Below are 14,261 nucleotides of genomic sequence, written 5' to 3' on the forward strand. Positions count from 1 at the left end.
TAAGGTTGCATTTGAAATGTGGTAAAACACAAATTTATTAAGAAACAAGGATAAGATATGGGATGAATGATTGAAAGGGAATGGGAAAATGTAAAGAAAGGTGAAGAAGATGAAAAATGAAGAAATTAATGAGATAATATGGGAATGGGCAAAAATCTTACCTTTGTGTGGACCCATGTTGCAAAGAGAAGCCCTGAAAGTTGCTAAATAGAATGGAAATGCAGAATTTAATGTATGCATTGTGTTATAATTTTCTTGCATGCTGTGTTGTCCTTTAGTGGATACAGAAGCACAGAATAGATGCTGTTCATGAACAAAGAATTCAGATGTTAATTTATTCTGCACCCAATACCAAATTTTAAAAATAATACGTAAGTTTGTGGTTTCAATTGCAGAGTCAGTCGCTAACAGTAGCTTGATACTGCATATTTACAAATCAGTCAGTCTCCAATTTCAATAACTATTCAGTAGATCATGACATCTCACCACTATGAAAGTTTGTAATTGTTATTCAACTGTAAAATACAGAAGACGGGCTCTAAGCATGAATGTTCGAACTTAAGTACATCCACCGCTGGTGCTCCAGAGAAGGGATCCTTGCATGTCACTAGCAAAGGCATACTGTTCAAGTCAGCATCCTCGTGCCGTGGCAATGGCTGTACAAAACGTGGCTATGGATTGGTTGCATGCATATTTGAAAGCGTGGCTGACTGGATAGTGGCTGACACTGCACATGGGATGGCTGGATAGTTTCAAAGCTAGGCACAACACTATAAGGAACGAAGTGTGTAGGGTAGCTAAGGATGTGCAGGAAAGTGTAACAACAGAATTGAAGACAACACTGCACAACTTAATTGCGAATTATGATCTCAAAGAAGTGTCAGTGGCAATGAAACGGGTTTGTTTTAATATGCAATGCTCCAAAGTCTCTAGCAATTCAAGGTTAAAAGTGTATTGGCAGACAAATGTCCTAGGAAAGACTCACTGCACTACTGTGTTGAAACATTTTAGGTGACACAGAGATCACACTGGTGATTGGAAAGGTGCCAAATCTGCATTGTTTTGAAAACATAAATGTCAGTGAGCTTCCAGTCACAAGGCCAAGCAACAGAAAGGTGTGGATGGAGAGTGGTCTTATGGAAGAGTGGCTCTGGTCGTTCATTGCCAAAATGAAAAATGGAAATCACCAAGTGCCCCTTTTCCTAACCATTGCAACCTGCCACCCAAAAGACAAGTTATCAAACATGAAATTGGGTTAGTCCCACCAGATTCAATCAGCCTCACACAATTGATGGACTGGGGGTTATTTTCACATTCAAGTCCCATTATAGGTGATTACTAATACTGTCTCATATTCTTAGTGTTGAAGAAGCTTAAAGTGCATTTGCTCTTGCATGGTCAGTCTCTGTACTGGATAGAGTAAACTGCATTAGTTTAAGAGTAAGGGAAACGCCGCCTGAAACTGTTACCAAGTACTTTAACAAAACACAGTTTTGAGGGGAAAAAAGTAGTAGCAACTGCTATATTAATTGAAATGCAAAACATCTCACGTAGTGCAGACGACTACATTTGAAGTGATGACCTTCTGTTAACTTACTCCACTTTCACAGATTTAATAGAAATCAGCAACACAGAAGGCGATCAGGAAGAAACAAAGGAGGAGGAGGAGGAGGAAGAAGAAGTGGGGGAGTAGGCGGAGGAGGAGGAGGAGGAGCAAAATGACGTCCTTAGAAAAATTAATACACTTGAAGAAGCTATTGCATGCATAAACAGTGTTGTGCAATTTGCAGCACATACAAATTGTCATGAGCTGTTGGAACTATTGTATAGTGCAAAACATTGCATAGAAAAAACAATTTTGAAATTGAAATTCAAACATGTTTCCCTCCCTGGTGTGTGGTGAAAAATGTCAAATGTAAAGCAATTAAACACAAACAAACTTAAAATCAGAGTAAAATACGGAAATGCTGTATTATTTATCAGTCAGTGCAACAGTCTAGTGTTCTTTAGTACAATACACAGTAAATGAACATCTACTGTGCATATGTGAAGGTGCATAAATAAGTGCATAATTACAAATTTATACTGTGGTGCATGATAGCTGACAAATTTTATGTAGCCTAGTGAATTTTGTGTAATCTGGACACTCGTACAATTTGGAAAATTATTTTAGACTCATTTCATTCCATTTTGAGTGAGTTTTACTGTCTATACATAACCTATAAGATTAAGCTGGAAGTTCCATGAGCTTTTTGTGGATGATACTGTAGTACATGCAGACGTTGCAATGCTAGAAAATTATAGGAAGATGCCAGAAGACCTGTAGTGGATCAACACTTGGTGCAGGGATCAGAAACTGACCAAGAAATCTAATATACTGTGAATACATAGAAAAAAGACCTTTTATTGTGTGATCACTCCATTGCAGAACAATGACTGGATGCAGTTACTCACATAAATTATCTAGGTGTATGAGTATGGAGCAAACTGAAGTGGAATGACTACATTAAATTAATTGCAGATAAGGCAGGTGCCAGACAGAAATTGATTGGAAGAATTATCATAAAATGCAGCCAATCAATAAAGGAAGTAGCTTATGAAACACTCATTTGACCCATACTTGAATGCTGCTTGTTATTTTGGGTTCTGTACCAAATAGGATTGATAGATGAAATTGAGAAGATACAAAAAAGAGGTGGATGTTTTGTTAAAGGTTCATTTAGAAAACACAAAAGTGTCACAAAGATGATCAACTAACTCCAGTAACAGGGGCTGCAAGAGAGGCATTCTGCACCATGGTATGGTTTACTGTTCAAGTTTCAAGAGCGTAAGTTCTTAGAAAAGTCATCCAATACAGTTAACCAATATATTGTTTCCTCCTAAGTATACCTCATGGAAATGCCATGAAGATAAAATCGTAGAGATTTGAGTCCACATGGAGGCTTACCAGCAACTGTTCTTCCCACAGACCATACATAACCGAAAGAGGAAAAGTGAGAAGTGACACTGGTACACAAAGTACCCTCTGCCATATACCAAATTTGGTTTGTGAAATATATATGAAAATGCATATGTAAATGTACTGTCCTCTCTGCAATGTCATACGCTACAGATCATACATCAATCACACTGGGACGTTTCTTGAACGAAGCAACCGGCAGATCGCCATCTGTGCTGGTATTCTATGGACAATAATTTTGCACAGGTGATGTGGCAGTGTACTGCTTGAAAGTGCACCAACTAGCCCAACCCTGGGCATTCATGCCATGGGACTGAGTTCATGCTGACTTTGCAGCCCTTTCCTGGATCCACGTGGTTAATCATTGTGGACTGCTTCGCCCACTTCCTGTATGTTGTCCACGTCCAGCTGACAACACTGGTTTACACAGTGGGTGCCTTGGACTTCAATGGTATTTGACATTTTACGACAATTCCTTCCCACCCAGCCTACAAAGGACTTGTAGAATGATTTGTACACACTTTTAAGCTGCAATGTAAAAAGCTTTATGAGCTACTAAATTGGCATCAGCTTTAAACACCTTCTTAGTGTCTTACAGGCCCATGCTCACATGCTCATCAATGTCAGAGCCCACTGGACATCCTCACAGGATACTTCTACATCTTCTGTGTCCACCCCCAGAACACTGAGCAGACACAGTCAAAATGTTTCAGCTGCCTGACCCTTCCTTCCAACTAACTGTGGGACATGTCTGTGGAAGTCAATCTGGCTTTAGTGACAGCTGAATCACTGGACCTGCCATGTCCTGCATGGTCGCCTCCACTTTCAGGTGTCTACGGGCCTATGCAAGAAGTCCCACATCCAGCATCAGCTACATCAGACACCTGCCAGAAGCATTCTTTCAAGTTTTTTTCCACCTTCAGACAGCTGCCACCACATCCTCCCCCACAGTGACTGGGCAAATACTGGCTGTAGGTGACAGTTCAATGGAGGAAGGATTTAGTAACCTCAATGGACACATAAACGAATAAGGTGTAATGTTGCACACATCTGGTGAGGAGGGAACATGTGACTGGCATGTCATCACTACCACAGACCGGTCACATGACAGTGCATATGAACCAAATAAAAGGCCAGATATTCTGCACTGAAAAGGCACATTACAGTGTTAACTGGCTGTTTGCAATGGAACTTGTTCCTTGTATTCTGAAGCAATTCCTTGTATTCTGAAGCAATCTCCAAATGGTTTCTACTGTACTCTGATGAATATTCCTCCAAATATTATTTCTACTTGACTCGTGGACTAATTTGTTATTTATTTGTCATAGAAGTTGTTTTCAGTGCTCAATTCTTGAAGTTTTGCATCAAATCACTGTGTGCAAAACATGTATTGTGCACTATACATCTACACATTTCAAACAGCAACTGCCTTCACAATGTTACAAAATCACAACAATAGCTGAAAATGTGCACTGCATAAGAAGAATCAGAAAATTAGCACAATTTCAACAAAAAATTTACATAAAAACGATATAATTTTTATTTATGTAAGATATATGGTTTTTACACTCTACTTACCAATATATGCTTGCTGGCCACAAGGAGAGATACATGCAGGAGCTTCAATTCGACCTCCAAGTTGCAGAACAGAATGTACTTTTCCATCATCATGAATGGTGGCAAGTTGGCCAGAGTGAGAGCCAACAATTGCAAGCCAGTGATTGCTAAATGGTACATAGGACAATTACACATATTCTTGTAAAATCAACAGTAAAAACATACAAAATTATCTTACTGAACTTAGTCACACATTTTCAACTTTGTACAGATAAATAGAAAACATCACATTCTGGAAAAACATTTACTCACTCTGCCATGTGTTAAATCAGCAAATTCCATACAACAGTCAAACACAATAGGAACACAATTTTCATCATTCATGAACTGAATGAGAGTAAAATGCAATTAACACAATAAAATTCTTGTACATTGTTTGTTACTTAGGAACTAAGAAAGTTACACATGCAGAGACAACAGGATGGAAAGATATGAAATGAACGGTGTAAATGCATCAAACAAGTTGCATTCAGTCTGATAGAGTTTACAGGGAATAACATAATAAACTTAATTATTAGAAACTTCCAATTTTCATTTAAGATTGGAAGTGTGAGATGTACTGATTGTGGGAATATGCAGTATAACAAAATAAGTAATAGGAACAGCAGAAATAAGAAAAATAACAATGAAATTATAAGACGCTAATTGAAAGTGTCATATTTAATGTACTTGTCCATGAATTTACACTTATTTCAGGGAAAATTATACCACTCTATCAAAGTATTTGTGTTTGGTAGAAGTAATAGACAATCATTAAAATTTTACTTTATAAAATTAACTGAGAATTTATAGTACAGATCTGATGTAGAGTAGTTCTGGCTAAGTCTCATATAGAGGAGAAATTATTGTTTATAAAAATAAATACCTAATAAGGCAATAACAAAACAGGATAGTTTGATTTTCATTTTATGGTACAATCCAGAAAGTGTGGCAAAAGCATGGATTTTTTTACATTCTTGCTACAAAAGATAAGACAAGGAAATGAAAATGGAAACAAAATGACTACTTCTGCATATAAAATATGGCAAAAGTTCCATCAGAAAATTCTATCACATCTTAGCCATATATACAGTTTATGAAAATATGAACTTTTATAAATCTTTCTCTCTCTCCTACCACCGCATTTCTCCTACCAAAAACTGGGTATGTTGGCTAAGATGTGTGTCAAGCACAATATTTAACTACTTTACTGACTTGATAAGCTATCTTGATAAATAATCAGTGACCCAGCTAATTTCTGGCAGGCTGAAATATGTAGTATAATACACATCAATGCAATCAGATATATCCAAACCTGCTCACTAACAGGCCAGTTAAACTCTTTCCTGCCTTTTCAAAAGTTTTTGAGAAAATGGTCTATGATAAAACAATGACTACTTTTTTTTTTTATTTCTCCTTGTCAAGCTACAAGGGCTCTTCAGAAAGTAGAGAACATTTCTGTCTGACACCAATAGGCGCACACCGATTGTGTACATTTTGGTAAGTGCTTGCTCAGCGCTCAGTCAGCATCCATCCATGACAGTGGGAACGCCTCTGCGCATCTGGTTTTTTCGATATTCGAATATGAAATGTGTGCTGTAATCGAAAATCCCACCAGTTGTGAGGTGCGCTCAGTGATATGGTTTTTGCTGTCAAAAATCCTAACACTTATAGAAATTTATCATGAACTGTGCAAAGTGTATGGAAACAATGTAGTGAGAGAATGTTCCACCCGGAAATGGTGTATTTGGTTTAAAAATGGCCGAACCAACATTCATGTTGAAGAGAAGAGTGGACGCCTGAGCATTGTGACTGACGATCTTGTTGCTAAAGTTGATGAAACAATTAGTGAAAACTGTTACTTCACGATAACAGAGCTTTGGCTTTCTTTTCCACAAGTTTCACGGACTTTGTTGTTTGAAATTGTCACTCAAAATCTACCACAAATTTTGTGCAAGCTGGGTGCCCAAAATGCTTACCGAGCACCATAAAAAACAGCAAATGGGGACAACGTTGACGTTTCTGGAGGCCTACCACAAACATGGTGATTCATTACTGGATCTAATTGTAACATGTGACGAGACTTTGGTGAAACATGTCAATTTCCAGACAAAACTACAGTTCATGGAGTGCGGGCACACAAGGTCCCCCTAAAAATCAAGAAAATGTTTGCAAACCTTGTCAGCAAGGAAGTTGATGGCAACAGTGTTTTGGGATAGGCAAGGTGTGCTTCTTATTGATTTTCTCGAACGTGGAGCAACCATAAATTCTACCCTGTACTGTTAAACTTTTCACAGCCTTAGAAGATCAGTTCAAAACAAATGCCAAGGAAGGCTGACGTCCAAAATTTTGTTTTTGAACAACAATGCCTGACCTCATACAGCAAACCACACTGAAGAACTCCTTAATTCATTAAAATGGGATATTTTCCCTCATCCGTCCTACAGCCCCCATCTTGCACCAAGCGACTTCCACTTGTTTCCTAAGATGAAGAACTGGCCTGCAACACACTGTTTTGATGACGATGCGCCGAACTTGAGGTGGGCGTGACTCACTAGCTGAAGTATTGGGCAGCAGAATTTTATGACAAAGGTCTTTTAAAGCTTGTCCACTGCTATGATATGTGCCTCAATGAGTTTGGTGATTATATGGAAAAATAGTATGTCAGTCGCTCTTTCAGATGTATGTAATAAAATGTATTTCTTGAACTGAATTTTTTTTAAATGCCAAAACGTTCCCTACTTTATGAATAGCCCTCACAAGGAATTATGGGATTAATAGCCCCCCCCTCCCCCTCCCACCTCTAGCATGGAGGGAGTCTTACCTTCACCAAAGAAATCAAAGGGGTCACATAAACACACTGGGTCATAAGCATGAAACTAACCTCAGGAAGGGGGAGAACATAACATGTGGGTTCCCAGAATGATCAGTAATGGTCCCATTCTTGCTTTTAATCTGCATAAACAATCTTTCAATGACTTAATTGGATGGTTCAAAAACTATGTTTGATGATGACACAATCATAGTAATCAACTGTCTGAAATCAACCTTACTAGACACAACTCAGATAATAGGTGAACAGTTCCATAACTGGTTCATAGCAAACGATTCACATCTTAAACTCACAAAGATTCATATTATGTAATTTTGAGCAAACAAAAATGATCTGGAATGAAATTTTCACTCTACAGTGGAGTGTGCACTGATATGAAACTTCCTTGCAGATTAAAACTGTGTGCCAGACTGAGACTCGAACTCGGGACGGGGACTGAGTCGTGCTTGGGTACCTCAGTTGGTAGAGCACTTGCCCGCAAAAGGCAAAGGTCCCGAGTTCGAGTCTCGGTCCGGCACACAGTTTTAATCTGCTAGGAAGTTTCAAAAATGATCTGCTTGCACCAGAAGTAAAGATTAATGGTCACAAAATGAATGGAACAATGAGTGTAAAATGCCTATAGGTCCACTTGAATGACACGTTCAAATGGAGTCAAAACACAGATAAACTAATGAAGAAGCTCAGTTCAATATATCTGATGTTCTTAGTATCTAATTTCCATTCCCTCTTGTCTTGAAAATTCCCTTCTATGGCAGTGCACTTAAGAATTAATGAAGTATTCATTCAATAGAAGAGAGCAGTAAGTGTACTGTGAGAAGTAGCTAGCTCCAAATCTTGCACAGTCGCTTTTAAGGGTCTTGGAATTCTCACACTCACTCCCAATTACATTTACTCATTAATGATTTTTGTTGCTGACAATAAAAATCAGTTTAAGCTGAATTGTGATCTTCACAATCACATCAGAAGCTCACAAAATAAATGTCATAGGCACTTTGCTTTCTTGTCTAGGGTTCACAGTGCAGTTATGTAATCAGGTACAAAGGTACCCAATCACCTACTATAAATCAAGAAATTGAGGATCCCAATCAGTTCAAAAGATAACTAAAAATTTACGTCACCAGCCACTATACAAATTATCTGCTTATCTAGTTAGTAACATTGGCAGCAGCAGTGTAGGTAGTAAAGCTGCACAGCCAATCTTTATATACAAAAACTGAGCCTGCGTATGCTTGTCCTTGCAAAATTCAAAAAGTAATTGGTCCACTGACTTGAAATTTCAACACAATGTTGCAGCATTTTACCAAAAATCATGGAACATACTTGACACATTTCCTTAAAATTTTATATGATGATACTCTAATGAACATTCAGATGGAAGTAGGCTACATATTTTGATATATATAATACTGAAATGTCGTTATCAAAAGTGTTGAAAAGTTCTTGACTGATTTACTTCATATTTTATATGATACTCTGTTATACATTCTGACAGAGATAGATCAGCTACTGTTTTAAAAACTATGTACAGGTTTTTTTTTAAACTTGACTGTAAGAAACAAAATACCCTGATGTAAAGATGAGCCAGCTTTAACTATGCTAGTGGGGTGTACCTATATTTTTAAATATAAGTTCTATTCACAACAATGAGCTGTTTTGTTTTCTTCCTGATAGACAGTTTTCTGAACAAACAGGAAAGTTGTACTTCTGGCTTATTGGCTCATGATTAGAATATTACTACAGATTCTGAATTTTCAATAACAATAAACATGGCTCAAGGACAGAGGGGGGAAAGGGGAGGGGGAGGGGGAGACGGATGAAGCAGTGGGAGGAAATGGATATAGAGAGCAGGAAGGAGGAGCTGGACAGAGAAAGGGGCCAGGAGGAGATGGAGAGGGGGGAGAGGATGGCCAGAGACAGGGAGGAGAAGAAGATAAGTTGTATATCCAATTTCTCGTACATATTAGAATGTGCGCTTTCTCTTATCTTTCTTTTCCATTTAACCAGATTGAGTCACAGCAACACGGGGCTGGGTACAGTTAGTAATAATATAAAAACCACACTGTATATGCAGAAACAGATACCAATCTCCTTTGAAAAATACCAATGTAATTAAGTACATATAAGCTACTAATTGGAGATTAATGGCAGCTATTTAATACAACTAAGGAAACAGCAGCTTTCTTTCTAATTTACTGCATTTATCTAGCATAAGCACAAAGAGCACTGAGCACTATAGTGATAGTTTAATGTTAATAAAGTGTACAGATTACGTTTCTATGATTTGCTTGCCTTGCGTTAATGTCTACCTCGACTTGTTCAACTTCCTTGAAAGTTTGCCTTCATGTGACACACTGTATCAACAAATGAATGGCAATATGGAAATATTCGCTCCTAGAGCTGAAAACAATTAAGACTACTCAAAGTAAGCTAAACATGACGGCCTGACTCAATTTCCACAAGATTTTGCATTAAGTACATTGGAGACAGGGTCCCTTTCATAAATCATATTTATTCAGAATCTCTTGCACAATGAATAGTTCCATGTCACTAGAAAAAGAGCATTGGCTGCCCTTCCACTGCCAACTGGCAAGTCTTTGCAGCTGGCCATCGAATTTGGCCAATCCTGCAACCAAGAAAGATAAAAGAAGGGATGCACAAAATTACAGACAAATATGCTTAACACTGTCCTGTTGCAAAATCCTAGAGCATACTACAAACATTATGGAATCAATTGAAAATAAAAATAAAAGTTTATCTCACAGAATCAGTACTGGTTCAGAAAAATTCACTAACATGTAACACAGGTCGCTCTTTTCACACACAATGATTTGCAAATAACACAGGCAGGTAAAGATTTAGATTCTGTGTTCTTATACTTCCTAAAAGGTGTTTTGTACTGTAGCACACTGTTCACTGTTTATTAAGATAGATCACACAAAACTCTTAATAAATATAAGAGTGGCACACAGGAGACTATGATAGATTTATAGGGAACAATGACATTGCATCTCCTATTTTTAATTGCATCCGTTCAGAGTAGATATTTACACAGGTGCCACTTCTCTAAGAGTTTTCTCATGTCTACTGATTACATAATTGATACTATGCCACCAGCTGAAAAATATTTTGCTGCTATCACTGCTTACTGCTTACTTAACAGTGCCCCATTGGGACTGAACATCACTACCACTCTCAGTATTGCAGAGAATTACCTTCTGTTTTCTGTTCTTAAAGTAAGAGGCGAACCAATTGTAAGCTACTCCCCTTACTCCATAATGGTCCAACTTCTGCAGTAATATTTTGTGGTCAACAAAGTCAAAAGCCTTTGTTAATCAAAGATAACTCCTAGGGTTATTTAATCCATCCAAAACCTCACAGAGAAAAGAGAATATAGCATTTTCAGTTGTTAAACCATTTCTAAAACCAAACTAAAATTTTGACAGCAAATTATGTGAATTTAAATGCTCTAGTAACCTTGTATATACAACCTTCTCGATAACTTTAGCAAACACTGATGGCACAGAAATAGGTCTATAATTGTCCATATTATCCCTGTCTCACTTTTTATAAAGTGGCTTCACTACCGAGTACTTTAATCAGTCAGGAAACCGACCACTCCTAAAGGAAAAGTTACAGATATGGCTAAGTACTGGGCTAACATACATAGAACAACACTTCAGTATTCTGCTAGATACCCCGTCATATCCATGAGAGTTCTTGGTCTTTAGTGATTTAATTATTAACTCAATCTCCCTCTTGTCAGTATCATGGAGGAGCATTTCAGGTAACAGTCTCGGAACACTTTTTTCTAAGAGCGCTATATGATTCCCTGTTGGGACTAGGTTTCTATTTAGTTCACCTGCTATATTCAGAAAGTGATTATTAAATACTGTACATATATGCTACTTATCAGTAACATGGACATTCCCACTACGCACTGATTCTATATCCTTGACCTGTCTCTGCAGACCAGACACTTCCTTTACTGACCATATGGTTTTAATTTTATCCTGAGACTTAGCTATTCTATCTGCATACCACATACTTTTTGCCTTCCTAATAGCATTTTTAAGCACCTTACAATACTGTTTATAATAGGCTGCTGCATTTAGATTCTGACTGTTTCTAACATATTGATATAATTGCCACTTTGTTCTACAAGATATTCTTATTCCTCTAGTCAGCCACCCAGGCTGCCTGTTTTTGCTAGTACCCTGTTTTGAACATTCTAACGGAAAACAACTTTCAAAGAGCACGAGAAAAGTCTTGAGAAAAGCATTATATTTTTCATCTACTGTATCAGTGCTATAAACATCTTTCCACTCTTGTTCCTTAATAAGGTTTACAAAGGTCTTTACAGCAACTGGATCAGCTTTCCTAAACAGCTGATGACTATATTTAACACGTGCTGCAGCACAAAAATCTTTTAGAGTTAAAATTTGTGCATCATGATTTGAAAGGACATTCACGTTTCTGCTAACAGAATGCCCTTCTAGTAATGAAGAATGAACAAAAATGTTGTCTATGATTGTTCTACTGTTCCCTTGTACTCTCATTGGAAAGAATACGGTTTGCATAAGACTATATGAATTAAGGAGGTCTAACAGCATCCTCTTCCTTGCACGATCACTTATACAATTAATATTGAAGTCACCCCATATAACTAACTTCTTGTATTTCCTATAAAGTGAACCAAGAACCTCCTCTAGCTTTAGCAGCAAAAATGTTGTGAAATCAGAGTCTGGGGATCTATAAATAACAACAGTTAGAAGTTTAGCTCCATTAAATTTAACCACACCTGAAAACATTCCAACACCTTTACAGTGCAGTACTTTGAAACATCAATTGAATTAAATGGGATTCCGTTTTTCACATACATGGCTACTCCCCCACACCGCAAAGAGCTCCTCGAAAAGCTGCCAGCCAACCTGTATCCTAGTAAAGGAAGCCTCCGAATTATCTTCTTATTTAAGAAGTGTTCAGATACACCAATTATTTCAGAGTCATCATCTATAAGCAATTCACTAACTTTATCTCTAATACCTTGTATATTTTGATGAAATATACTAATTCCCTCATTACTCGAATACCTAAGCTTTGTCAAAAGTGGTTCCTTTGTTAGAGAGACTTCCCTTAAGCAGGAATACCTATCAGCTGACTTCAATCTAAAAAAGGTGCAGCTCTAACACCCACTACTGCAGGAATTTTCCCATGAGTGATCCCACCAACCCTACCTATGCTGTCACCTATAAGCTTTGCTAACCTTCCCTTCCCAAACCTGTTGAAGCAGGTGACAGGACAGAGGGGATGGAAACTGTTGGGTGGAGAGTTCAGGGACAGTAGGTTACCATAGACTGAGGCCAGGATTATTTTGGGAGCAGAGAATGTGTTGTGTGGGATGGGAGTTATGCTTGTGGAAAGAAAACATGCATAATGGAACATCAGCCGTTTAAAAAAAAGATATCTACAGGCATGGAATGCGAAGAGGCACATGAAAAAGTAATAGAACAGAATTATGAGTAAGAAACAAATGTAAAAACTATACAGTCTTACAAATGTGGCATTTTTTTTTTGTTCATTTACCTTTTGTACGAAGCTATACACGGAGAAGAGTCAATACATTTGTTGAGGTATAACTTCCATTTTAACGAGAGGCTGATGCCAGAATATACTTTACAGTGACATGTATACAGTTCTACTGCAGAATAATTTTCTGTCCTACCTTGGCAATGAGAATGGAGCACACAGTCTTTTGCAAAGTCCAATGAACAATTCTCTGAGCACCACAATATATTTTGTTCTACACCTTTCACACACACAGATGATAAATTTTCAGTTAACTGTCTGTTCTGTCTTTCAATAAATTCTCTTTCTTCGTTACTCTTAAATAACTGCGCACTCTCCAGACGTCCCCTCTCAGAGTACTGGGTAGTAGCTCTACGTTTCACACTTTGAATATTTCTGTTGTCCTGGAATACTGTTTCACTATTAGTACACTGTCCTTCATCCACAACGTCTTTTCTTTTTGATGTCTGGGGCGTTTTTGGCACCAATGAAGAACATGCACAATCAACAGTTTTTCCAGGACATTCCTGCATTATTTTGGTTTCTTCCTTTTTCTGCAGTATTTTCTCACCATGTAACATCTCTGAATATTGTTTAACACTACAATACATTTTTTGGTCAGCTTTGCAATTATTTTCAAAGTCCCGGGAATGGCCATCATGGTGCATTTTAATGACATCTGGTATATTACTACCATAAATTCTCCTACTGTCAGGATTGGCAATCAGATTTTTGCTGTAAGATTTATTTTCAATGCTTTGATATTCTACTGTAACATCAGTAGAATTGGTGCTTTGCTCCTGGTTCTGAAATGATAAAATTATTATGTCAGTGCCAATAACTTTCCAACAAGATTTAATAAACAAATATATAGTACCATATGAAGAATTTTTTTATAATCTAGAGTAACTTCATGCTAATTTTCTGAGTGGCTCAATTGTGCACTGTATTTTTCAGTTCAAGTAATTGGAAATACAAAAATGTTTGTTCTACTTACAGAAGAGACAGTGGGCACAATCAAAGACCCAGTGGAGAGTGTCTCAGAATTTTCCCCTGTTATTCTTGAATCTGCAGCATTCACAGAAAGGCTATGTTGGTGCAAGTTACTGACAGGAAGTTTGTCCTCTAAGCTGACACCAGAGAGACAGTCTGCTGCAAAAGAACTGTCATCATTAACAATTCTAACAGATGAAAAACAAATAATGTGGATAGAGGCAATTGAGTTCCAGTTCATTATTAAAATTTTAATAAACAGTGAGTTCTGTACTCGAAACATGACAGATATAAAAATTAACAGATATATAAATT

At 37.5% G+C, this 14,261-nt stretch overlaps 1 protein-coding gene across 1 annotated transcript in view; it reads right to left on the reverse strand.

Annotated features, from left to right (window-relative positions):
- LOC126355640 (beta-alanine-activating enzyme) overlaps positions 1-14,261 on the reverse strand; it is a 152,454-nt gene that overhangs the window by 33,810 nt on the left and 104,383 nt on the right. The window contains exons 8-10 of the mRNA XM_050006004.1: positions 13,951-14,102; positions 12,972-13,759; positions 4,538-4,683 (exon numbers count right to left, since the gene is read on the reverse strand). Coding sequence (XP_049861961.1) covers positions 4,538-4,683; positions 12,972-13,759; positions 13,951-14,102 — 1,086 coding nt within the window. The remainder of the gene's footprint in view (positions 1-4,537; positions 4,684-12,971; positions 13,760-13,950; positions 14,103-14,261) is intronic.

This window comes from Schistocerca gregaria, chromosome 3 (assembly GCF_023897955.1).
Source record: "Schistocerca gregaria isolate iqSchGreg1 chromosome 3, iqSchGreg1.2, whole genome shotgun sequence".
In the NCBI taxonomy this organism is placed as follows: domain Eukaryota; kingdom Metazoa; phylum Arthropoda; class Insecta; order Orthoptera; family Acrididae; genus Schistocerca; species Schistocerca gregaria.